Source organism: Prionailurus bengalensis, chromosome E4, assembly GCF_016509475.1.
Source record: "Prionailurus bengalensis isolate Pbe53 chromosome E4, Fcat_Pben_1.1_paternal_pri, whole genome shotgun sequence".
NCBI lineage: Eukaryota > Metazoa > Chordata > Mammalia > Carnivora > Felidae > Prionailurus > Prionailurus bengalensis.
In genome coordinates, this window is record NC_057360.1 from 21877326 (window position 1) to 21901874 (window position 24549).

General features: G+C 33.6%; 1 protein-coding gene across 1 annotated transcript in view; it reads right to left on the reverse strand.

Annotated features, from left to right (window-relative positions):
- ODR4 (odr-4 GPCR localization factor homolog) overlaps nucleotides 1-24549 on the reverse strand; it is a 34929-nt gene that overhangs the window by 5196 nt on the left and 5184 nt on the right. The window contains exons 3-12 of the mRNA XM_043568043.1: nucleotides 23984-24121; nucleotides 20220-20315; nucleotides 18032-18138; nucleotides 16932-16968; nucleotides 15985-16125; nucleotides 14894-14989; nucleotides 13482-13550; nucleotides 10749-10877; nucleotides 9774-9864; nucleotides 6346-6531 (exon numbers count right to left, since the gene is read on the reverse strand). Of these exons, the coding sequence (XP_043423978.1) occupies nucleotides 6346-6531; nucleotides 9774-9864; nucleotides 10749-10877; nucleotides 13482-13550; nucleotides 14894-14989; nucleotides 15985-16125; nucleotides 16932-16968; nucleotides 18032-18138; nucleotides 20220-20315; nucleotides 23984-24121 (1090 nt within the window). The remainder of the gene's footprint in view (nucleotides 1-6345; nucleotides 6532-9773; nucleotides 9865-10748; nucleotides 10878-13481; nucleotides 13551-14893; nucleotides 14990-15984; nucleotides 16126-16931; nucleotides 16969-18031; nucleotides 18139-20219; nucleotides 20316-23983; nucleotides 24122-24549) is intronic.

The following is a 24549-nucleotide window of genomic DNA, read 5'->3' on the forward strand; positions in this document are numbered from 1 at the left end:
TAGAAATAAACTGATACCAAAAATCAAACCAGATAGGAGCAGGGTAACCTTCACTCTTAATTGGGATTAATTTCTATCGTTCTTATTGATGGTTTGACAATTAATAACTTCAAATAATTAGATATTAATAATAAAAGCAGGGATTTGCAAATTGCAGCCCATGGCCAGACTTTATGTGCCCCACAAAGCCTAAAATATTTACTATTTGGACCTATAAAGAAAAAGTTTGCTGACTGGATCTAACCTGAAATTTGATATGTAGTTGTACCCTTTAAATTTTTTCACGTTTATTTTGCAAAAGGAGCAGAGAGTGAGGGAGAAAGAGAACTCCAAACAGGCTTCCACACTGTCAGCGCAGAGCCCGAAAGGGGCTTGAACTCACAAACCATGAGATTATGACCTGAGCTGAAATCCAGAGTTGGATGCTTAACTGACTGAGCCACCGGGGTGCCCTGACATACAGTAGTACCCTCTTATCTGCAGATAAGTATCTTTCAGATACTTGCAGTCAACTGCAGTCCAACAGCAGATGATCTTCTGACACAGCATCAAAAGGTCAACAGTAGCCTAATCCTTGGTCACAATGCCTGAGTCATTCACCTCACTTTATCTCATGAGACATTTTATCATCTCATATCATCACAAGGGGGAGTATAAATACAAGAAGATATTTGGAGAAAAAGAAAGAGCACATGCACATAACTTCTTTAATAGTATACTGTTATGACTGTTATATTTTATTGTTAGTTATCATTGTAAACTCTTACTGTGCCTAATTTATAAACTAAACTTTATCACAAGTACATATACATAGGGAAAAACACAGTATAGAGAGTTCGGTACTACCTGCAGTTTCAGGCTTCTATTGGGGGTCTTGGAACTTATCCTCTGCAAATAAGAAGGGACTACTGTATTCAAGCAAAATATGATCATAAATTTGACCTTAAAACAACTCAATGTTAAGCAAGGCAACTCTTTATCCCATTTTACAGATGGAAAATAGGACCTGGGAAGTTAAGTGCATATTTGAGGGTAATGGATAGCAGACTGAGGATTCAAATACAAGTTCTCTATTTCATTATACTAGCAATAATTTATGTAGGTTGGTTTAGCTGAATTTATTTAACATTGATTAAAAAAAGTGTTTCAACTAAAGGGCCGCCTGGGTGGTTCAATCGGTTAAGCATCCGAATCCTGACTTCAGCTCAGGTCATGATCTCACAATTTGTGGCATTGAGCCCCGTGTCGGCACAGAGCCTGCCTAGGACTCTCTTTCTCCTCTCTGCCCCTCTTCCCACCTCTAACCAGAGTGCATATACTCTATCTCTCAAAGTAAATAAACTTAAAAAAAAAGTGTTTGAACTAAGAACATCCTTAGAGATCACATAGACTAGTGGTTTTCATGTTTTTTCCTAGTGCTAAAGAATCTGACAGAAAATCCCAGCATGTAAAATAGATGAAAATAGAATTACGCAGCTAAAACAAGAATGGAGGGATCCTGAAGCCAGACTCCCTTCCTTCCCTCAGAGGTGGTAATCAAATGCTCTTCTATAGAGCTCTAGGGAATTATCTGAAAGCATCTGCTCCATGTTGATACCTTTGTTTACAAAGAGAACACAGAGAGACAATAACTACTGTTTAAATTCAAGGTAAAATAACAATGGAGTACTACCTGGCAATGAGAAAGAATGAAATATGGCCCTTTGTAGCAACATGGATGGAACTGGAGAGTGTTATGCTAAGTGAAATAAGCCATACAGAGAAAGACAGATACCATATGTTTTCACTCTTATGTGGATCCTGAGAAACTTAACAGAAACCCATGGGGGAGGGGAAGGGAAAAAAAAAAAAAAAGGTTGGAGTGGGAGACAGCCAAAGCATAAGAGACTCTTAAAAACTGAGAACAAATTGAGGGTTGATGGGGGGTGGGAGGGAGGGGAGGGTGGGTGATGGGTATTGAGGAGGGCACCTTTTGGGATGAGCACTGGGTGTTGTATGGAAACCAATTTGACAATAAACTTCATATACTGAAAAAAAAAATAAATTCAAGGTAAAATAGATAATTTCCTGGATTTAAAATGTCTTTACAGACATCTTTATATCTCAATATAACAGCACAGGCTCACAAGTATGATACATAAACTTATGGAAACAGTTATTTGTGGTACCAAAATGAATGAAAGAGAAAGAAAAAAAATGCCTATTTTTACCGATTTCCCATGAAGATAAGTTTACTGTCATCTTCAGAAATCATCTTTAGCAACTACTTCATTACAATCTAGGCTATCACTGTTTCTTTTCCCCTCTTCAAGCATATGATGAAAGTACTTTAAAGACAAACACAAAACCCCCTTCCCTTTTTTTTTCTCCATATCACATTGGTTGCAAAGGCTAACAAACTCTTATCATGAATTATCTCTAGAACCATTCAGTCTTCTATATTTCCAGTTTTCTAGTTTTCTCAAGGGCTCTAACACTTTAGTTCTAGATTACATTAGCCCACCCCTAACTTTATATTTCCCCTAACTTCACCTATAGATCAAAAGGTCGAATGCAACAGCACACTTTTATTCATGGTAGCACACACACACAACTCTGGCTTTTCTGTCAGTAAATAAAATAAATAATTTCTATTAGTAAATAAAATAAAACTTTTTTGGGGGGGGCCACTAAAATCCTTGTATCTGATAACAAATAAAAATAATGGATGAAGCAAAAATTAAACTTATTTGCTAAAGGATTTTTTTTTACTTGAGTACTTGTATTTAAAGAGCACAAAAATGGTTTTGTCATGATGTTGCTTCCACATTTAACATTGAATTGTTACCTGCAAAAGTCATGCTCTAGTAATGTCAAATCCTCTGCACAAATAATTTACTTCTCTAAAAAAAGATATTTCATTGCTCTATTTCCATTTTGAATCTGTCATACAAAATCATATTGCTTTGATACAAATCTGAGATCATTTACTAAAGCAGAGCCATAACAACTTATTTGTGCTGGTTTTTGGTGGGGACTTTTAGGACTTTAATTCAAATCTCAGACATTATTCATTTTCCTAGTATCTGAAATTTAAATGCAAATAACATGATTCGATAGGAAGTTAGATCTTAATCATTCCTTAAAACCAGGTAATTTTAACTTCAGACAAGCCCCAAATTAATCATGTGAGAAAGTAGAGCAACTGTCAACAAACGAGAAAAAACAAGAGCCATAATGAATGCATGCTAAGTTATCAACGTGATCAATTTTATTCCAAGCTATTGATAGTTAGGACTGTTTAGATGCTTTAAATAAAATGTTAGGACTTGAACTCCTTAGTGGTCTTCTTCCCCATCCCTGAATACTAAAGTAATGAGGTTTCACTATAACCAGTGATGTAGTTGTAAAAATACATGTTCATTAGTACTTCTCTTTCCTTCATAATTATCAATGTTTAACCAAACAACAATTAATTAGCTCTAATAAAAAGACACAATTGGCAAAGATGAGTTTCACCAGATTTTAAAGGTAGGTCTCCAAATTTTTAGCTGATACTGTAGATAAAATACATCTGAGTTATTAAGTTAATATCTAGTAGGAGATGACTAACACACCTAAGAAATTCTAAAGCCACAGTTATCCCTCACCTTAAGTGAGTCATTTTTACAAACAAATTGTTCTTCATCCCTTAAGTCATTTAAAAGTATGTTATTTTAAGGTACTTACCTGGCAAAATATGTATTTCAAACATAGCAACTACTTGGCAAGTATATTATAGTATAGAAATAATAATAATCAGCAAATAATAACACCAAATACTTAGAAAATTAAGCCAGATACTTATAACAAGTTTAACACCCCTAAATGTACAGTAATTGATTTTAATTTTTGAACTTGAACAACTGAACTCCACTTTTTATGATTTTACACAAAAACCCTAATTTCAAATATTTAGGAAAATCTATGTATACCATAAAATACTACTTTTATACTTTATGTTAACATTTTTCATTATAATTCAGAAGTTTCATTTTTTAAAAGTTTTATAATAATGCTAGTTAATATCATCTTACAGTTATGTATCTCTTTTTGTTTAGAAAGTATTTTCCCTAACATTTATATTAAATTCTCATATCAACCCCAAGAGTATCTGGGGTTCAGAGGTGAATTGTTTAAAGTCACACAGATGTAAGTGGCACACCTGGACTCAGTTAAAATATTATCTCCATAAAATTATGCATCTAATATTTTTGAGTAAACTAATAAATGAATAAATGAGTGACAAATAAATTGAGAAATAAAGAAGTGAATAAGTGAATATAGTTCTAAACCAATAGGATACTAATGAAAAAGCACTTGATTTTTCTACTAAAATGTTTGTTTTTACCCTGTCCCATAATTTGGGAATATGTTATTTTGTTATTAAATATGCTAATTACCAAATCATTCCTTCTAATTCAACAAAAACTTGATGAAGCAAAACTAATATAATTCTAGACAAGTCATATTCTTGGCCACAATACATCTGATGCTAGTGTTCAATTCCTAAAAAAAAACCTAGATTTACTTTTAGTGCATTCATCATTCAAAATGAACTCAAATGTCACAGAATGAACACAAATGCTCTCAGATTTTTTCTAATCCCAGACAAGGATAATGCCTGTGCTGAATGTTCTGATAATTCTGTTCATCCCTCTATTATAGAACTAATCACCTTGTTTTAGAATAACTCATTTTTCTCTATTTCCCACTATACCATGAGCTTCTAATAGTCAGGACTATATATTTGATCTCTAGAACCCTCATGCTTAATACAGAATAGGCAATCAAAAATAATCAATCAGGGGTGCCTGGGTGGCTCAGATGGTTGAGTGTCCGACTTTTGATTTTGGCTCAGGTCACGATCCCACAGTTTGTGAGACTGAGCCCAGCATCAGGCTTCACAGTGCAGAGCCTGCTTGGAATTATCTCCCTCTCCCTCTGCCCCTTCCCTGATCATGTTCTCTCTTTCTCTCTCAAGATAAATAAATTAAAAGAAAATTTTTTTAAGTAATCATTCAAACACTAATTTGGGATTTATGTACATTTCAAAAACAGTGCAGACTCCGTAAAGAAGCACATTTCCCATAATGAAGTAGTATCTTCAATACATCATATAATACTAGAAAAACATATAATCTAGAAATCATGAGTTTGACACAGGATACATTTAAGTATACACAGCTAAACTTTCCAAGTTGCTGTTTTGTTCCTTTGTGTTTGTAATGTTAAACTCTTCCTACTCAAGTTAATCCATCTCTATACTAGATTACCAGCATAAAAAAAAAAATCACGTATTTTTAAATGTTCGTTTAATATGTTTAAACATGTTTAATATGTTTAAATAACATGTTTAAATACGTTTAATGTTTCATCACATATTTTTAAATGTTTCAGAAAGCCTGCTATACACTCTTGTACACTTATTTATAGATATGTTTTCACATCCTGCCTTCACTAGAAACAAAACAAAAACAAAGCAAAGCAAAACAAAACAAAAACAGCCTTCTAAAATGTAAGGTCAAGGGGCGCCTGGGTGGCGCAGTCGGTTGAGCGTCTGACTTCAGCCAGGTCACGATCTCGCAGTCCGCGAGTTCGAGCCCCGCGTCAGGCTCTGGGCTGATGGCTCAGAGCCTGAAGCCTGTTTCCGAATCTGTGTCTCCCTCTCTCTCTGCCCCTTCCCCGTTCATGCTCTGTCTCTCTCTGTCCCAAAAATAAATAAACGTTGAAAAAAAAATTTTTTTTTAAAAAATAAATAAGATGTAAGGTCAAATGTGAAAGTGACAGGGGAAGAAATTATGTTACATAATTAGATGCTATGGCAAATCTGTGCTCTATAAAAATAAAGTTGATCTAATGTTTGGAACTGCCTTTTTCAGCTTAGTATCCCAATTATATGAAAAAGACAAGAAAATAGAGGCCAATATATGAAAAAGATATTTAATAAAGTGTTTAAAAAAACACTGCGACATTATGCTTAACCAAATATTAAGATAATGAATTTTAAGAAAACTTTCCATATAATAAAACAAATACCTTAAGAGCTATATATTTCCACTTATTTAAGGATGAATTTTTTTAATGAAGATCTACTTGCTAGGCTTAGAAAAATTTTAAGTATCTTAAATTTTGGTAGAATTTTCCAAGAAAACACTGACTACATGTTCATCATATGTAGAAATTAAACAGACACATTTTTAAATGTCTTGAAAATATCAAACAGAACTAGTGTCAAAGAAATCTAAAGACATATTTAAACTAGATGCCTCATAGGTAATCTTAGGAAAAGTTTAATGAGGTTCTTAAGTAACATTATATAATTACCTGTGTTTATTTCCTCTGCAATTTCCAAATCTTCTATTTGAATCATATGATCTAACATCTCTATAAAATGGTCTCTCATTTCTTCAGCTGACTCATCACCAAATTTATAATCACATAACATTATAGTGGATCCCGGAATGGGGACAAAAACTCGGTGAGGGAGGATGTGAAACTCTTTTTCAGAATCTAAATGGAGAAGGAACATTATCAATATTTAGATAGGTCTGTCACTAGGATCAGTGATATATTTTGATAAGTATATGAAAATATACACTAATAAAAACAAAACCTAAAAGGTCTTTTCATTTTCTAATTGATCTTACACAAAACTGCTCTTACTGAATTCTGCTTTACCTTAACACCCCTGGCCTCTGCAAGGGACTCCATGATGCTCCTATGAAATGTAAACTTACCCACTGCCTTCAGTGTGAAGATACTGTTACTTATATATTCTTGTAATATCCACTGTCCTATGAAAGAATACCCAATAGAGAATTTTGTCCCTGGTCTCAGAAGTAGTTGTTTTTCTTATTTCTTACTTTCTTATTGTACTTCTTACAAGCAATGGATTTTATAAAAATAGTATTTCTCTTCTTCATGTAAGTTTGGAGCCAAATTAGTGGCCCACTTACACCAAGTGTATAGGACATGATAGTACATTTCACACTAATCTTACCACTGACTTCATCTTACTAGATCTAGGCTGATTACATGTTTTATATATGAATCTTACTGTAACTTCATCCTGCTTTCTTTTCATTTTCCCTTTACCTCATTCTTACCACTAGTATTTATCTTGTTATCTTGTTAACTGTAATACCTTTTTGCAAACAGCCTTAAATTATCAATAGAAAAAATAATCTGGATATAAATAAACAGTATTTCATTCTTTGAATACTCACAAAGTAAAATATAATACCTCCCCTAATTTTTAACATAGTCACTGGTCTACATAAACACATAATAATTGTTTAGTTCAACACCATGATTCTAATGAACTATTAACAAAGATAGAGATATTGTGTAAAGAATGACCTCTTTCAGCAATGGATGTGATTAAATAAGCTACCAATATACAGATCAAATAGAAAACTAGGGCTCACTTTAGTAGCAATCTACATTTCCTTGTCAGGAAACTAGCAGTAGCTTTATAAAACTATAAACAGAAGATGATGAAGGCGGCCTTAAGTGTCACAGGAAATGCTATGACTTAAAAATTATGTGTTCTTACCAGATTCTGCTTATTATCTTGTTTTCATATGAGAACTGGGAGAAAAATTTTACGATTTGACCAGGCTGCCTCCTAGCTGTAATATTATATTACTGCAATTTTTACTGTAGCATGTATATTGTCCACACATTGAAATTAGGAATGCATTATTTTATTCTGGGCTACAGTTTCTTATAACAGGCTAATGTAATTAGCTAAGGCCTCAAAGGCCACTCAGTTACCAGTGAAAACTTTTATTTTTATTGAAAATTTAGGAATAATATTAGATTGTAACATTAACTTCTAATACATCAAACTTAACGTATACATATCACAACTGCTATGAGAAGTAATTTTACTACTTGAACATCACCAAAAATTTCAAAACACTAGCTCACTTAATATAAAACAACATCAATGCATTTTTAAATGCTTTAAATAGAGTATTTAACTAAAGTGTGTGATAGGGTAGGTCTTTGGCATTAATGGTGAATGTATCCCTACGTCCCCAAAAATCCTAAAATTCACAGTTCAATTATAGCAGTCTGTTGCTTAGAAAGTGAAGTAATGTTTAGCACCAGGAGAGTTATGACATACACAAAGTTAAGTAGTAAAAACAAGGTCACACTGGGGCACCTGGGTGGCTCACTAGGTTATTAAAAGTCTCTCTCTTTTTTTTTTTAAGTTTAAAGTTTATTTCTGTCTGAGCCAGACAGAGTGCATGAGCGGGGGAGGGAGAAGTGGGGAGACAGAGAGAAAGAGAGAGAGAAAGAGAGAGAGAGAGAGAGAGAGAGAGAGAGAGAGGATCCAAGCAGCCTCCATGCTGTTAGGTCAGAGCCCAACGGGAGGTTCGATCTCATGAATCATGAGATCATGACCTGAGCCAAAACCAAGAGTTGGATACTTAACTGACTGAGCCACCCAGGCACCCTGCATTTGACTCTAGATTTTGGCTCGGGTCATAATCTCAGCAGTTCATGAGATTGAGACCTGCAGTGGGTTCTGCACTGACAGTGCAAAGCCTGCTTGGGATTCTCTCTCCCTCTCTGCCCCTCCTTTGCTCTCTCTCTCTCTCAAAAACAGTAAATGAATTAAAACACACACACACACACACACACACACACACACACACACACACACACACAAGGCCACACTGACATGAGGCTGATAGGCTGGTAGGCTGGGTGACTAATTGACCAGGTTTTACATACTTCACAAAACAAAAATCTCAATCCAACTGCTGCATATAAAATTTAAATTCATGTCTCAGCAAACTATACATTATTACTAAATGGAGCTTCAGGGTTACTTGTGAAGTACAGAAAGGACAAATGTTAAATTAAGTCTGGCAATTCCACCAATCTATCATACTACAGATATAAAAGAGATAATTAGTCCACCAAACCTAATATACTAGCTATCAGTAGTCCTAAAAGAAGTTAGTTATACAGAGATTTTCCTATAAACATAAAAATATTCCCTTAACAAGCTAATGTACATGTTTCATTTAGATACATATTCAACTGTGAATTGCAAATGCACTCACACCTGAATGGTTGGAAGGTAGAGAAAAGTGTGTAACTTCAAAAAGCATACTCAATATTATAATTCTCCTTTTGAGTAAAAAAAAAATATTATTAACACAAATTACATAAATGGTATAGTTTATATTTCTCAAAAGATGGAATAATTATAAAAGCTTAAGACAGAATGACCCAGTCTTTTTCAAATCTAATAAAGTTTGTTATAGTAATAATGAGAAGTATATAAATTAGTATACAAAACAACTTAGGAAAGATCAACTGCATATATACTACAAATTAATACCTACTAAAAATTTATTATATAATACTTAACACTAATAAATATTTTGTTTTGGATAAATTTTTTTTAAACACCAGATATTAATTTAATAATATTAGCTTTAAAATGTTAATACAGTTTACCCATTCTGGCAGAAATTCATGCAGAGTTTACAAAAAAATCCTCCCTCAGATTTTAAAAATGTTGACAGATTTGCTATTATAAGGTGTTTCAAACATTTTTTTGGGGGGTGGCAACTGAAAAATTGTCATTTGCTAAAAAAAGTAAAAGATGTCATATCGTTATAAAAGACAGATATAGGTAGTTACAAAAGATAACATATCTATTACATTTTGACATCCTATTACTGTATTGATAACACACACATAAAAAGTTCTTAATTTTATACTCATAACTTTTTTTTCTGGAACTTCATTCAAAAGCAGATCCTCAAATAGTATTTCACAACGATCTGCAACTGTATTCAATATATCTCTCTTCATTGCCTATAAAAAAAAATCACAATAAGAAATGAAATCTGTGACTTTAGATTTGCATTATTTTATTACCACTCCCCCCCAACATAGTTGACCTCCCTGTATAATCATGTTCACTACAATAATTGGTGGTACATCATCTCATTTTTGTTAAAGTTTATTTATTTGAGTGAAAGAGAGATAGAGAGCAAGCTCAGGGGAGGGGCAGAGAGAGAATCCCAATCACTGATAGTGTGGAGTCTGATGTGGGGCTCCATGCCACAAACCATGAAATCATGACCTGAGCTCAAATCAAGTCACTTAAGTGACTGAGTCACCCAGGCACCCCACATCATTCCATTTTTTTAATATCCATTGCTTTAGCATGATTAACACATTAACAGTTTAACAGCACATTTGCCTAGCCTTCATTTAAATAATTAAAACCAAATAAATGAATGAAATTTTGTATCTAAACAAATAAAGCTAGTGTTCCAAATTAGGAAATGTATAATTATAACAAAAGTGCCAGTCATCATTTTTTAAATTTCTGAATTATCCAGATTATAGAATACTAGGTAATAATATTTCCAGTGAATACTTTTCTTGTTATTTATAAAGTTTAACTTCCTTCTGAAGAGATCATTTCAAATGTACTACTATATCAAAACTGTGGATCACTGAATAAATATGTATAATCATCACTTTAAAAAAAGGCATAGACCAGATATCCTACAGATGAAAATCTTGGGACCAACGACATGGTACATTTGGATTAGCTAAGAGATTTGACCTTTATCAGTTAAAATCAAATTAATAATTATGAAATCGAAGATTGAAATAAGATTTTAGGATTTTTGAATAGTTATGTTAACATGCTTCTGTTTTTCATACAGCAGTTATTCCTTCTGTACCTGCACAGCATCTTTAACCTTGGGTTTACTGCTATGAATATAAGCTCTGCATTTCACGGCACCCTTAAGGTTTACCGAGCCACTGCAGATCTGGACTGTGGCTGTGGATCTGCGGTCTGAATTCAGAAGCTGAAAGACAAAATCTGTTTAAGTTCTAAAAGCCAATAATTATTAACTATATGAAACATTTAAACATTATATAAGCCATTTCATGAAGTGAGATAGAATTTCTGACTGAACAAACTGTTTGAAGATACCTTCCATAAATTACTAAAAGGCCTTCACATTCCTTATTAAATTATATATTATTTTCTGAGTATTTTAAAAGTACTCTGAAGTAAAACACAACCCCCAAAATGGGACACAGTAAAAATGAAAATTCTAAGTATACCTGGAATAAATAGGGTCAATTCTGAAGAACAAACACAAATCATGTAACTTGTGAATAGTGCTATGCGCCTCTGCAATAATAATAATAATAATAATAATCAGGAAAAAAGGAGGGAAAATGGTGAAGAAACTGAAAGACATGACTATGAGAGCACATGAATAGTTAATGTCTAATGTCTAATGTAATTCAGGCAAAGTTAGTTTGGGGTTTTTTTGCGTGTGTTTTTTAAAGAATTTAAAGTTAATACAGTCAAAGTCTTATTGGTAAAAAATCTGTCATAAACCAAAAAATTCAAAATGTTCCAGGACTGGTTAAAACAAAGTTTATCCTCAAACCAAGCAGCAGGGTGATAATGCTCATATTGTACCTGGAATAAGCCTATGATACTTGTAGAGATCATTGATATATCAATAAGGTGAGGGTGGAGGAGGAATACTGGGCTTCCTTTATCCACTACACAGAACTTTACTACAAATGAAACTATTTCATTATGGAACATAATGCCCTTTTTTATGTATTTAATATCTAATTTATATGTCTTACAATATACAACACATTTTTATTAAAAAAATTTTTTTTTAACGTTTATTTATTTTTGAGACAGAGAGAGACAGAGTATGAACAGGGGAGGGTCAGAGAGAGGAAGACACAGAATCTGAAACAGGCTCCAGGCTCTGAGCTGTCAGCACAGAGCCCGACGCGGGGCTCGAACTCACAGACTGCGAGATCATGACCTGAGCCGAAGTCGGCCGCCCAAGCGACTGAGCCACCCAGGCGCCCCTATACAACACATTCTTAACATATACATGTATAAATTAGAGCACTGTTTTCCACAAAGTACTAGACTATATATCAAAGACTACACACACACACACACACACACACACACACACACACACACACACACAGATGGAGGAGAGTTTTCAAAAGATATAAGGACTAACTTACTCCTTTTTGGTGGAAATGTACCTGTATGCTACAAAGATCAACTCCTTTTGGTTTCTTTGGACTCAGGAACAAACTAGCTTAAAAAGAGACTCTGGGAACCTAACTTGGTCATAACTGGAGGAATTTTTGTGACACTGATATGGTATTTTGGAAAAGAAAAAGATCCATCTGGTTATGGTGACCAAGAACTTTACAGAAGTGGTGGTAGAATTTGGGGTAGATCTTGAAGTATGGATAGGATTCTGGCTGCCTGAATGACAGAGAAATGACTGTACTGGCCAAGACACATGGCTCAGAAAATAAACAGAATTTTAAAGGCACAGAAAGCGAACCTCTGAAACTTTTCTAACTAGTCAGTATAGAGCAATGAAGGAATTTAAAACAGGGAGATCATTAACACAATCAGTGCCTAACCCTTATATACACTCAACAAATATTTTGTGGAAAAAAAAACCTAACAAGTAAGACTTTAGATACAACTATTCCATTTAGGAACACAATGCCTTATTTTATATATTTAATATCTAATGTATATGTTTTACATATCTAGTAAAAAGCATACAGGTACAGGAACAGCTTTAAAACAAGGGACACTCCTAACCTCAAAGGTACTAACGAGAGAAATTGAGAACTATGTTGATTGGCATTAGGTCCAATGACAATCTAGTAAATGCTCTATTGCTAAACACAGAGAAGGAAAAGAAAGGAAAACAGCCTCCTATGAAAATTACTTTTAAGTCTATTTTACTTAGGTAAAATAACATACAATAAAAAAAATATCCTGTTCTACATGCATACTTTTAGGAATAATTAATGGCTTTAACTTTTTATTCTTCAAGATATCCAATTCTCAACTTCTGAAAAAAAGAGGTGTGTAATTTAAAACAACCATAAAAAATATAAAAATTGCTAATGCTGTGTGATTTTTAACAAATCAAAGGCGGTATAAATATACTTCAAAATGAAGTATATGACAACTCTTGGCACATCTCTGCACACATCATTTTAAGTTGTTAAGAACTACAACTTTGCTTATAAAACCTATAACCCAAAATATCACACACATGTATGTATGCGTATGTACGTATATGCTATACGTGTATATATACTATACATATATATATATATATATATATATATATATATATAAAATACGTACATAAATTGCTATCTACTTGATGCTAAAATTTTAACAGCCTTGAGGCAAAACACCAAAATAGGTTTCATTAAAATAATGTTTCTGGTAAATAAATTTCCTAGAACTGGACATTTTGTACACCTTATGTTTCTAAAGTTCTTTAATTCTCTAATTATAAAAACCAGAACAATTTCATTATGATTATTCTAAGAAATAATGTATTTTGATTAGATAAGTAGTATTTTAAAATATTTACCAAATGTGTTAGCACTTTGACATCAAAACAATGACTAGTCGCTTGAACATTTCCTCTAGAAGATTTTTTCTGAAAAAACACAAAAGTTAAAAAACTTGATTATTGAGATCTGAGTGGAATATAAAAGATAATTTAGGAGCCATCCTACATATTCTAAGTAATTTAGAGGAAAAGAAAGTCTTATTATTTGTTTCATATTAGCTTTTTCTATAGATATGTTACTTTGTGTATTCTCTATCAATCGACGTATATTCTTAAAAACCACTAATTCCCTACTTTTGTTTCTCTAAAGCAACAATTGGCAAACTATTGCCTATGGGTCAAGTCTAGACTCCCTCTCGTCTTTGTAAATAAAGTTTTACAGAATACAATCAAGATCATTCATTTACATGTTATCCGTGGCTGCTTTCATGCTACAACAGCAGAGGTGAATAGCTGCCAGAGACCATGTCGCCGACAATGTCTAATATATCTACTATTTGGTTTTTTACAAAAAGTTCACTGACCCTTGCACTAAAGGGGGAAATTACCAAAGTTTCTCCTCAGATCAAAGCTATTTTAGAAGTTTGTATAGATTCCTTCTACAAAATGGCCAAACTGAGTCTTTAAACTGCTATCAAAGTAGAACATGTACCTTTAGTTTCTTGTCTTTTTTTTTTTTTTTAAATGTACCTTTAGGTTTTTTTTGTTTTTTTTTTTAATTTTTTTTTTTTCAACGTTTATTTATTTTTGGGACAGAGAGAGACAGAGCATGAACGGGGGAGGGGCAGACAGAGAGGGAGACACAGAATCGGAAACAGGCTCCAGGCTCTGAGCCATCAGCCCAGAGCCCGACGCGGGGCTCGAACTCACGGACCGCGAGATCGTGACCTGGCTGAAGTCGGATGCTTAACCGACTGCGCCACCCAGGCGCCCCAATGTACCTTTAGTTTTAAGCAAGCAGTTTACAATTTGGAAATCAGAATTTAGATGACATGTACTTCTTCAGATTTCAGGATCCAATTAATTCAGAAATAATCTCCCATAATTTTCTGAAAAAACATTTATTTGCTTTACTTTAAAAAACCTTAGGGGGCACCTGGGTGGCTCAGTTGGTTGCCTGTCCAACTTCGGCTCAGGTCATAATCTCAGTTTGTGAGTTCGAGCCCTGCATCGGGCTCTGTGCCGACAGCTCAGAACCTGGAGCCTACTTCCAATTCTGTGTCTCCCTTTCCCTCTCTGCCCCTCCCCTGCTCGTGCTCTGTCTCTCTTGCTCTCAAAAATAAACAAACATTAAAAAAGATGAAAAAAAAAAGACCTTAGAAATAAGAAGTAGATGGAAACTGTTTTCATGAAGGCAACAACTAAAGATGTCATTTTTAGTTTTTCCTTAAGTACAAATAATTTCATAAGATGATTTTCTCTCAACTCACCTGCCCTTCTAACAGGTCACAATCTTCATCTTTAACTTGTCCATTAATCAAATAAACACCATTTTCTATTTGCTTGGCCCAGCGTACAAGTCCATTCTTAAAAAAATATAACATGGATATCTTTCAGATATAATGCCATCTCAATTAAACTCCCTAGAGTCTACTTTTTTCCCCACCTGATACACTGAAATGTTAATGTGGTAATCAGTAGTGTGGTATTTATTTATTTCTTGAGTTAACATTTTGCCATTTTTGCTTTGTATATTAAAAAAATTGTTTTTCAGTATAGCTGACATAAAACATTACATTAGTTTCAGGCATACAACATAGTGACCCAACTTCTTTATATGTTATGCTATGCCTACAAGTGTAGCTACCATCTGTCACCATACAACACTATTACAGTATCACTGACTATATCCCTGTGCTGTGTCTTTATTCAGTCTCATAAACAACAAAAAAAAAGTATATCCCCAATTTTTAGCACCTTACTCCTATTTAATAATAGTTTTTCTAAACTTTATCCCAAACTAACATTCATATCACAGACTTAGAAGGTTTAATAATTACATGACCACAGTCAAATAAAATTCAGTAATGCTCATTATCTTAAAAAAGTGAGAAAAGAGAAAGAACCTCAAGAACAAATATATAAGGGAGTATAAAAGGGGAAAAAATAAGCAAGGTCCATCTGCTTCCTTCAACAGAAAAAAAAGAAGAGAAATGAGACATGAACAAAAGAATAGTACAGAAATACAAAAAAGGACTGGAAAGGAGAAAACAAAACTAAAGACCAAACAGTATACCTTTTAAATAATTGTATTTTATGTAACTGTATTTTACAATGTACTTAACTACATATTAATTAACAAATATTTACAGAGCACCTATTATGCTAGATGTGTTACCATTATGACGCTGTCCTATCTCTAAATTTCTAATCTGGCTGGGGTAATAAATTAGTCACTCATAATATCATTATAATTAGTATGCAATTTATGAGGATCATAAAATGAATGGCTCAGACAACCAGAAAAACAGCAGATTATCTATTCAGCAATCACTAAAGAAAATTCATTTTGCCTTAATACCTTTGTATTTTTCTCCAAAGTATAGCTGACTGAAGTAGTAGACAGCGGGATGTGAATATTAATATGAACTGTACACTCTAAAGAAAGCCATGAAGTTGATAGTCCATTTTGATACTTCCAATCTGCTGGTTTTGCTGAACTCTTTAGCAGTGGGGAAAGTAAAAAACAAAACAAAACAAAACATAAAATATGTGATTTAGGTAAAATATATCAAACAATGAAACATCATAAAACGTACAACATAATAACTCACACAAACTGCTATCTAACATATTGGCCAACTTCTTTCATCAAAGGGCAATAGGTTAAATTAAACAGAAATGAAGCATGCATTAAGTTCACTATTCTTCAGCACATTCCAGACAGCCTTGGCAGCTCCATCCCCCAGTGGTGGGTTGAAAAAGAATCAGATAGTTCATGGGTAGAATTCTGACAAGTCCTCTGGTTCTTCTCACCTGTAGCTTCAATAGTGTCAATTCTGAAGCTTATGATTCAGAGCAAATAATCACTGAGCAACTGACTATTAGGTGTCAGATGTTCTCCTTTCTGTCCTATACCTTGCTAACAGAAAACTGCAAAGTTACTTTTTCACACTGCTTTTAGACATCTTAGCAAAATGTTAGTCTGGATTCTGCTAGTAGGTAGCTTGCTTACTAGGCAATATAGCTAGCTACCAAAAGCCCAGATACTTTTACTACCAGCCACTCAAATAGAATACTAAATATATAAGTAGGTAGGGGAAGCTTAAGAAAAATATTTTAACAATGAAAAAAAACTAAATTTTCCTTATTTGTAATGAAATTAATCACATTTCAAAATAAACAACTGTAGTTGGCTGTGAACATCAATAGGAAGTGAAATTATGGAAAATTATTAAAACTAAACATTTAGTTTTATTTTTAAAATAAATTGCAATACAAAAATCTTTAAAGAGGTATTTTTCTTACCTTTGGATCATGGATATCATAAGTTCGACAAAATATTCTTTACTGGTTAAGGGTAGAAATGACCAAAAAAGATAATTCATTCTTATTAATCAAAAGAAAACAAACCATCAAAAAATAAAAATAAAGTGCATGCATCCAAGAGTTTTTAACAAAATCAGACTACTTTATATACTGAAATATATACACATATATGTTTGCACATATACATCTTGTAACTAAACATATAAAAATATCCATATTTTGTATAAATTTATATAAACACAAAAATCGTTCTGATACCTATGATGCTGTAAACTATTTCCTATTGCTTAAAATCCTGCCAATCACAATGAATAGAATGCAAGCACTTGCAGAATTTTCCTCAAATACACACCCTCTATAATAGGAGTGCTGCTTTAAATGGAGTCCAGTCTGAAAATGTTTACTGAGTCAAAGGTCCTGTGCATGAAACGTTTAATTACCAAAGGCATTGTAAGCTCAGCTTCGGCAGGAACGATCACTTCTTGAATTTTGCCTTTTCCACGTCCTAATTCACTAGGCCCTTGTGCTGCTTAGCCCCCTTGGTGTGGCTGCCTCTTGCTTGGGAGGTACCCTTGCTCTGACAAGATGTAGAGAAAAAGAAGCTAAGGAGCCCCTAAAGTGGCTTTTAGTGTCACTTGATGTTGGCTAAAGACATAATAATTACTTGGATGTTCTACACTGTCCAAATCAGTGTATCTGTGCTTTGAACTGACCATTCTGAACTGGGGGTGAAAATTTACCGTGACAAAAGAATTACCTTGCCTCAGCTGTAAGTTGGGCTTCTACCTCTCTGTACCGGACCTACTGAGCTTCAATGTACAGGGGTAGTTAGCAGTTAATGAGCTCAGAATCCCCAGTTCTTTCCACCTTTCTCAAAGTCTTTAATAATCCAAGACATGATTAACAACAATTACTACCCTAATTACTATTGGCAGTCCTAATTATGTGTTATATACAGGAAAAACTTACAAGTTATGCCTGTTTTTTAAAATGATGATTTAAATCAATGGGAAACTACTTGCAGGACCATTATTTTGGTCTCATATATTTTAAAATACAAACACCTATACAAAAGATACTTTTTTGTAGAAGAGCAAACGTGAAGTGTCACTCGTTCTGAGACTTCCTCTTCTGTGAAATTCCACAGTCTCCTTTTACTCATAGATTTTTCCATAGCAAATACTAGCTGAAAGAGAGGAAAACAACATCAACTGAATGCAAAATAAGAGAACAAAAATGAGTGCAGAAAAAGATAATTATAATGTCCCTAGGCTCCCAATTAGCTTTAAAATTCCATGATTCTATCATTAAGTTTTTTTGTCTTCAAAAAAATGACTGAATATTAACCTTTTGGATTCCATTTTTAGGGATGTATAAAATTTGGGTTTTAAATATAAACATACAATTCACTGTCATTAATCAACTGGACATGAGAAATTAATTTGGGGCAATTAACATTTATGTATAGAATAAATACTTTATTTTAATTAGAATCAGAAATGACAAGTGATTTTTAACCTATAAAAATGAAGCATGTCACCCATTTGGGATTTCTTATTTAAATGTCACAAAAGATGTAAGGCACTACATAAGTACACATAAAATATACTAATAACATAAAAGTAAAAAAAAAAAAATTAGAAACAGTGACATGTATTTATGTCAAAATAAGAATTTTAAAAATACATACTTGATATGAGAGCGGTCATAAATGTGACTCAAAGCTTCCTAACAGTAATGTGCACAGACCAACCTAATCTGTTACCTAATTCACATGGTCCATAAACTGAACACAACTGTTGAGAAGAGGCACAACTTTCTTGATAATGAAGAAATTTCTTCAAAGATGATAGTATGTAATATAACAAAGATCTCAACAAAGACCTTATGGAAGACACAAGTTTTATAAGGTTATTTCTTACAAATTGCCTCAATAAGGGCAATAGAAACAAAGTTAGGAAACTGATACTCCATCATTTCTGAAATACAGCATTTCTAAAGTCTTACTTCCTTCTTAGGAACAAAAATCATACAAAAGTAAAAGGAAAGAGGACCACCACTATCTCTCCAGCTCTGAGCCCAAGTTCACCTTATTCAATCCAGTGCCAACCACAAAAGGATGCACAACAAATGCAATTAAAAATGTCTAGACTTATACTTCAAAATGTCAAAAAGGATAAACAACTGTGAAAGGTACATTTATTTTAAATGGAGAAAACAGCAGAAAGTTGAGTAACTTGCCAGGGGAGGGGAATATCTCCATTTTCTTCCCTTTTTCCTTTAGGTACAAAGATTTAATACAGGACATTTGAGAGGAGAGAAGATTACAAAACTGAAGAGTCTGTAGCATCTGTGATTCTTATTGGCTGCACACTTTTTTACTAGGAAATGTTTTTTGGAGATTCTGTGGGGTTTTGCATTTATCAAGATTATAGGGTCCCCTTCTCTCTTGGGGTGGGAAAGAACTTTATGAAGACTCATTTGGATCCTGAGTGCTAAAGGAGATGAAAGGTGCCTGTACAGAGTTTGCTTTAGATTTGGGCTTAAGGGAAAACAGCTTGTGGACCTTCATAATTAATTATGGACTATGTTACCCAGTTCACTGATATAGGAATAAAACAAAAAGGAGGGGACTAATGATAGTCCTGATTAAGTATCTGATAGTCCAGAATAAGTATCTGATTATGTTTTACTCTTAGAATCTTGAGAAAATTAACACATGAAGAATCACAAAACCTATTAATTTCACATTATAGCAATCACTTGGAACTAAAAGGAAGTTAAGCTAATAGGTTTAATTTTAAAGATAATTTTTTACTATCATGAGACAAGTCATAGTGGTTTAACAAGTACTGTCCAATAGTAGTACTCTGCTAGAACTTCCATTTAGTTCCAAGTGATTGAGGAGGGCACTTGTTGGGATGAGCACTGGGTGTTACAGGTAAGCAATGAATCATGGGACTCTACTCCCAAAGCCAAGAGCACACTGTATACACTGTATGTTAGCTAATAAATTATGTTTAAAAAAATAAAATTAAGTTAAAGCTATTTTAAAATAGCTTTGATTGAAAATAGAAATATTGACCTTTTGTTACACTCAAAATACTATGCAATCAGATGAAAAAAGCTGTTTTAACATAATCCCAGCATAAAGGATTATGAAATGCTAATCTAAAATATGCCTAGGATCATTGCATATATGTATAATCAATTCAAATAAGATGTAAACCTTGATCATCTTAAGAATTTTTGATATTTCAGACTTACTCTACGCAGGGCATTTTGAAAATCATTTCCCATTTCTAAAGTTGTAATGATAAATACTCCAAGAACTAAAAGTCCCCCTGGTAGCATTCTGGACACCTAAAAATAGAAATATAGTATTAGCTAACATAAGCATTTGGCATTATATGCAATGTTTGGTGTTTGAGAAGCTAAATACTAAATCCACAAATACTTACTGAGTACTAACTATATGTATACCCTACAGGTATACATATACAGGTATACAGGAGCTTTGAAAAACTGGTTAAAATACTAAGAAACAGTTGATAACCATGATGAATGGGGTGTCAGTATGTACACAATCTTTCTAAAGTGTCCTTAATTTTTGTCTTAAAAATACTTTATAACTTAAACCCTTTAATAATGATACCCTTTAGTTACATCAATAAACAAAACCCCTTTCTCACAAGATCAGAGTATCTTGTGAGATACCTTCTAAAATTTTTCAATGGCTTCCACTGTCAGTCACCTAAATAATACATAAATTTTATCTACTACTAGTATTTCAGAGTCTCCAAAATCTAGCTAATCAGATATTCAGAGCCTCACTTGATGCTACTTTTCCCTGAAATATTCAAGTATCATTCAAAAAGTTCTGTTTCCCATACATGTATCCAGCTTTCTAATTCTAAACCTTCACTCCAGCTGCTCCCTCAGCCTGAACTGGTTTTCCTTTATCCTTCTACATGACTGAACTCTACTGTATGTCAAAGTCAGCTTGAGGAAGCTGCCTTCCCTGATACTTTGATCTCCCAACTCTACAAGACTCTGGTGTTGTTTTCCCATGGAGCTTATCACATGAGCCCGTGCTATAATCATTGGTATGCGATGGTCTGGAAGTTCTTTAAGAGAAGAAGTGATCCTCAACTAACTCTCTATTCCTATAATATTCAGAAGAATGTTAAAAGCCTAGGATTTGAATAGAGGGCGTCTGACTTGAAAATCCATTGTTTCCTATTTTTTATGTTTACTTCAATTTTTGTACCTATTTATTACATTGGGTATGAATGTTATTTCCAATTTTTCTTTACTCTAAAATAAATGTTTTTTATTTTAGACACAGAATCTGAAACAGGCTCCAGGCTCCAAGCTATCAGCACAGAGCCCGATGCAGGGCTATAACTCATGAACTGTGAGATTGTGACCTGAGCCGAAGTCAGACACTTAACCAAGTTACCCAGGCACCCCTTTACTCTAAAATAATATTGTAAAACTTCTAGCAAGGCTTTCTATGTTCATGGCATTATTTGCTTAGAATAAATTTCCTGAGGTGGACTTATAGATTATGAAGTTATGCATATTTTTGATCCAAACTACTAGTTTGTCCTCCACAATATGTTATTTCCCTTCACATGACTGTGGCTAGTTCTTAATACCATATGGATTTCTTTCTATCATCTAAATTCAGAGATCAAAATGCTTTGGTTATTTTTTTGTGTGCTCAGTGCATAAGAAAACTGATCACAAAGTTAAGTCTTCTTACATACCAGTCTATTCCTTAATATATTTACATTGTGTCTGCTGGTGGTTCCCTCAGATTTCATAAATTCTATTCACTATAGTAACATATGCTTGACATATAAATAAAGAACAAAGTTTTCATATTTAGCACAGAAAATCTGTATGTTTTCAAAATCACCATAACACATAAAATTAGTGATTTCTTTCTAGAGGCAAAACGGTTAACATATTTTGCTATAAAAATTTTATGTTCGTGTGTGTGTGTGTGTGTGTGTGTGTGTGTATGTGTGTATGTGTAAACATATACAATATGTATCTCTCTATGCATATATATATATACATGCATATATAGTATACACTGCATAAGAAACCAGAAGAAAAATTAGAGTCCAAAGTTACTTAGAAACCATTGTGAATTTAAGTTTGAAATATTTATTATTTTCATTAGAAGATATTAAAAATTTCTTGTATTTTTTTTACTACACACCACTCCTATTACACATACAAACATACAGATAAACACGTGCAACTCTGAAAAATTTAAAGTTGATGGGAGATGGAAATCATTATTTTACATTACTCTAACATTTCCTATTAGTTGATATAATCCATTCAATAACTACTTTTAAGTGAATTCCCTCTCACCCACTCCCAAATCTTTTTCTTCCTTATATAAAGGCAACACCATCTTCCTAAACATCTGGGCTAGAAATGTGTCATGTTTAGCTTCTTTCTCAATAGCTCTTCACTCCCAGTCTACTTGGTCACTAAATCATCTTGCTACTGGCTCTGTGACTGGAGCGTTTTGGCAGTGAAGTTTTAGCTCACTGCATTAGTTAACTCATGCATTCATTTATCCGACATTTTGGAGTTCTTCTTGTAAACCATGGAAATACTACACTTGGCACTGAGGATATACCCATAAACAAAACAGACATGACCCGTGTCCTCACAAAGCTTAGAGTCTAGGACGGGCTCACATCATCTTTTTTTGAACTATTACAGTAACTGATATTCAGTCTCTCTACCCTCCATTCACACTGTACCAAGGTATTGAAACTATCTCCTCAATTATTGATCAATCATATTAACTCCTTCTCTAAAGGAAGCTCTGAAAGTCTACCACAGAGCTACTATCTACCAAACAAACTCCTCACTTCTTAGGATAGCACTCCAAAACCATCCATAAACATCCTCACAGCCTTATGTCTAAAACTACATTCTTTTACATATCCGGTGTTTCGACTGTAACCAATTGCTTGCTCTTCCCCTAACATGCCTTTAACATTCATGCCTTTGGGTCATTTATTCATACTATCCTTTGTGTCTTCAGTGTGTTCTCTGACTTCTGCTGGCAGTACTATTCATATTGCAAGTTTAGAACCTTTTGTGAACCTGTTTGAATCTAGCCATTGGCAGATATTTAATCATTCACCATTCCATATTCTTACTGTCCTTTTCCACTTTTATCTCATTTCTCTTACAATTGGTTTGTGGTAACTTTGATTACAACATACATTCTAAGGACATAAAAAAAAAAAAAACCTATCATTTTATTCTACATGAAGTCTTTAAAACAATCTGACCAGCAACTATATTATCAATAACTAGTATTATTTTAGTATTATATTATTATTGTTTTATTAGTAGTATTATGTTATTTTAAAGAAAACTCAGAAATAAGCTAAAGGACAAATAACAAAGACAGGTTAAAAACTACAATGGATAGGGGTGCCTGGGTGGCTCAGTTGGTTGAACACTGAACTTCGGCTCAGGTCATGATCTCATGGTTCACAGGTTCAAGCCCCACATTGGGTTCTGCACTGACAACTCAGAGCCCTGGAGCCTCCTTCACATTCTGTATCTCTCTCTTTCTGTCCCTCCCCCACTTGTGTGCACACTCTCTCTCTCAAAAATAAATAAATAAGCATTAAAAAAAACCCTACAATGGATAAAGATTAGCAATAGAAAAGCAGAGCATATAAAATCAAAGGCTTTCAAATGAGACTGCCTGGTGCTGGCTTTGGCAGCACATATATCAAATCAGCCTGGGTTCAAATCCCAGTTCCATCACTTATTAGGTAATATTGGGTGACTTAACCTCAAGTAAGAAAATGCATTTTTAAATTAGACACAAGATATTTCTATCTTTGATGTACTATGCAAGTTTTGAAAACTTAAAAACGAGTACTCTGAAATCCTAGTCTAGTAGTCTGAGGCTGAAGTGCTTTTATTTTGTCAGTCAATAAGCACAACTTAACTCTATAAAAAACAAATATGATGACCTGGTTGGCATGTTCTGTGGCCCATTCTTCATCCAAGTTATCCAACTTAGCTTTTTGTTGATGTTTGAGGTTCTCATTTTGTTCCTCTTTGGGTGGCGTTCTAGTGGCAAGAATGACATAATCCTTTTGTGAAGAACACTTAAAAACAAATTAGAAAAGCTTATTAGAGTGTTATCTGATCGAAGAACATAAAGCTCTTACAACATGCAAAAATAATATATGTACAGCATAAGTTGCTAATACTTGCATTACAACAGAATTAACAGGGAAACCAATTATCATGGATAACTTTGCAATGTTTCCCTTGCGTGTCATTTATATACATGATATACTTAATATCAGATCCTCATTTGCTTGGACATCCTGAATGTGAATCATATAGTGGTCCTTTAGTGGTTCTTAAAAACAGTTTACTGAATGAGTGAATGTACTGCATTTTAACTAAAAGATAAAACGCTTTGTCAATTTTCTCGTTATCATATTTATTTTCTAAATAATCTGAACAGATTGGATGGCTCAGCAAATATAAAAACTCAGTAAAATAAAGCAACAAATTATCTTGTGTC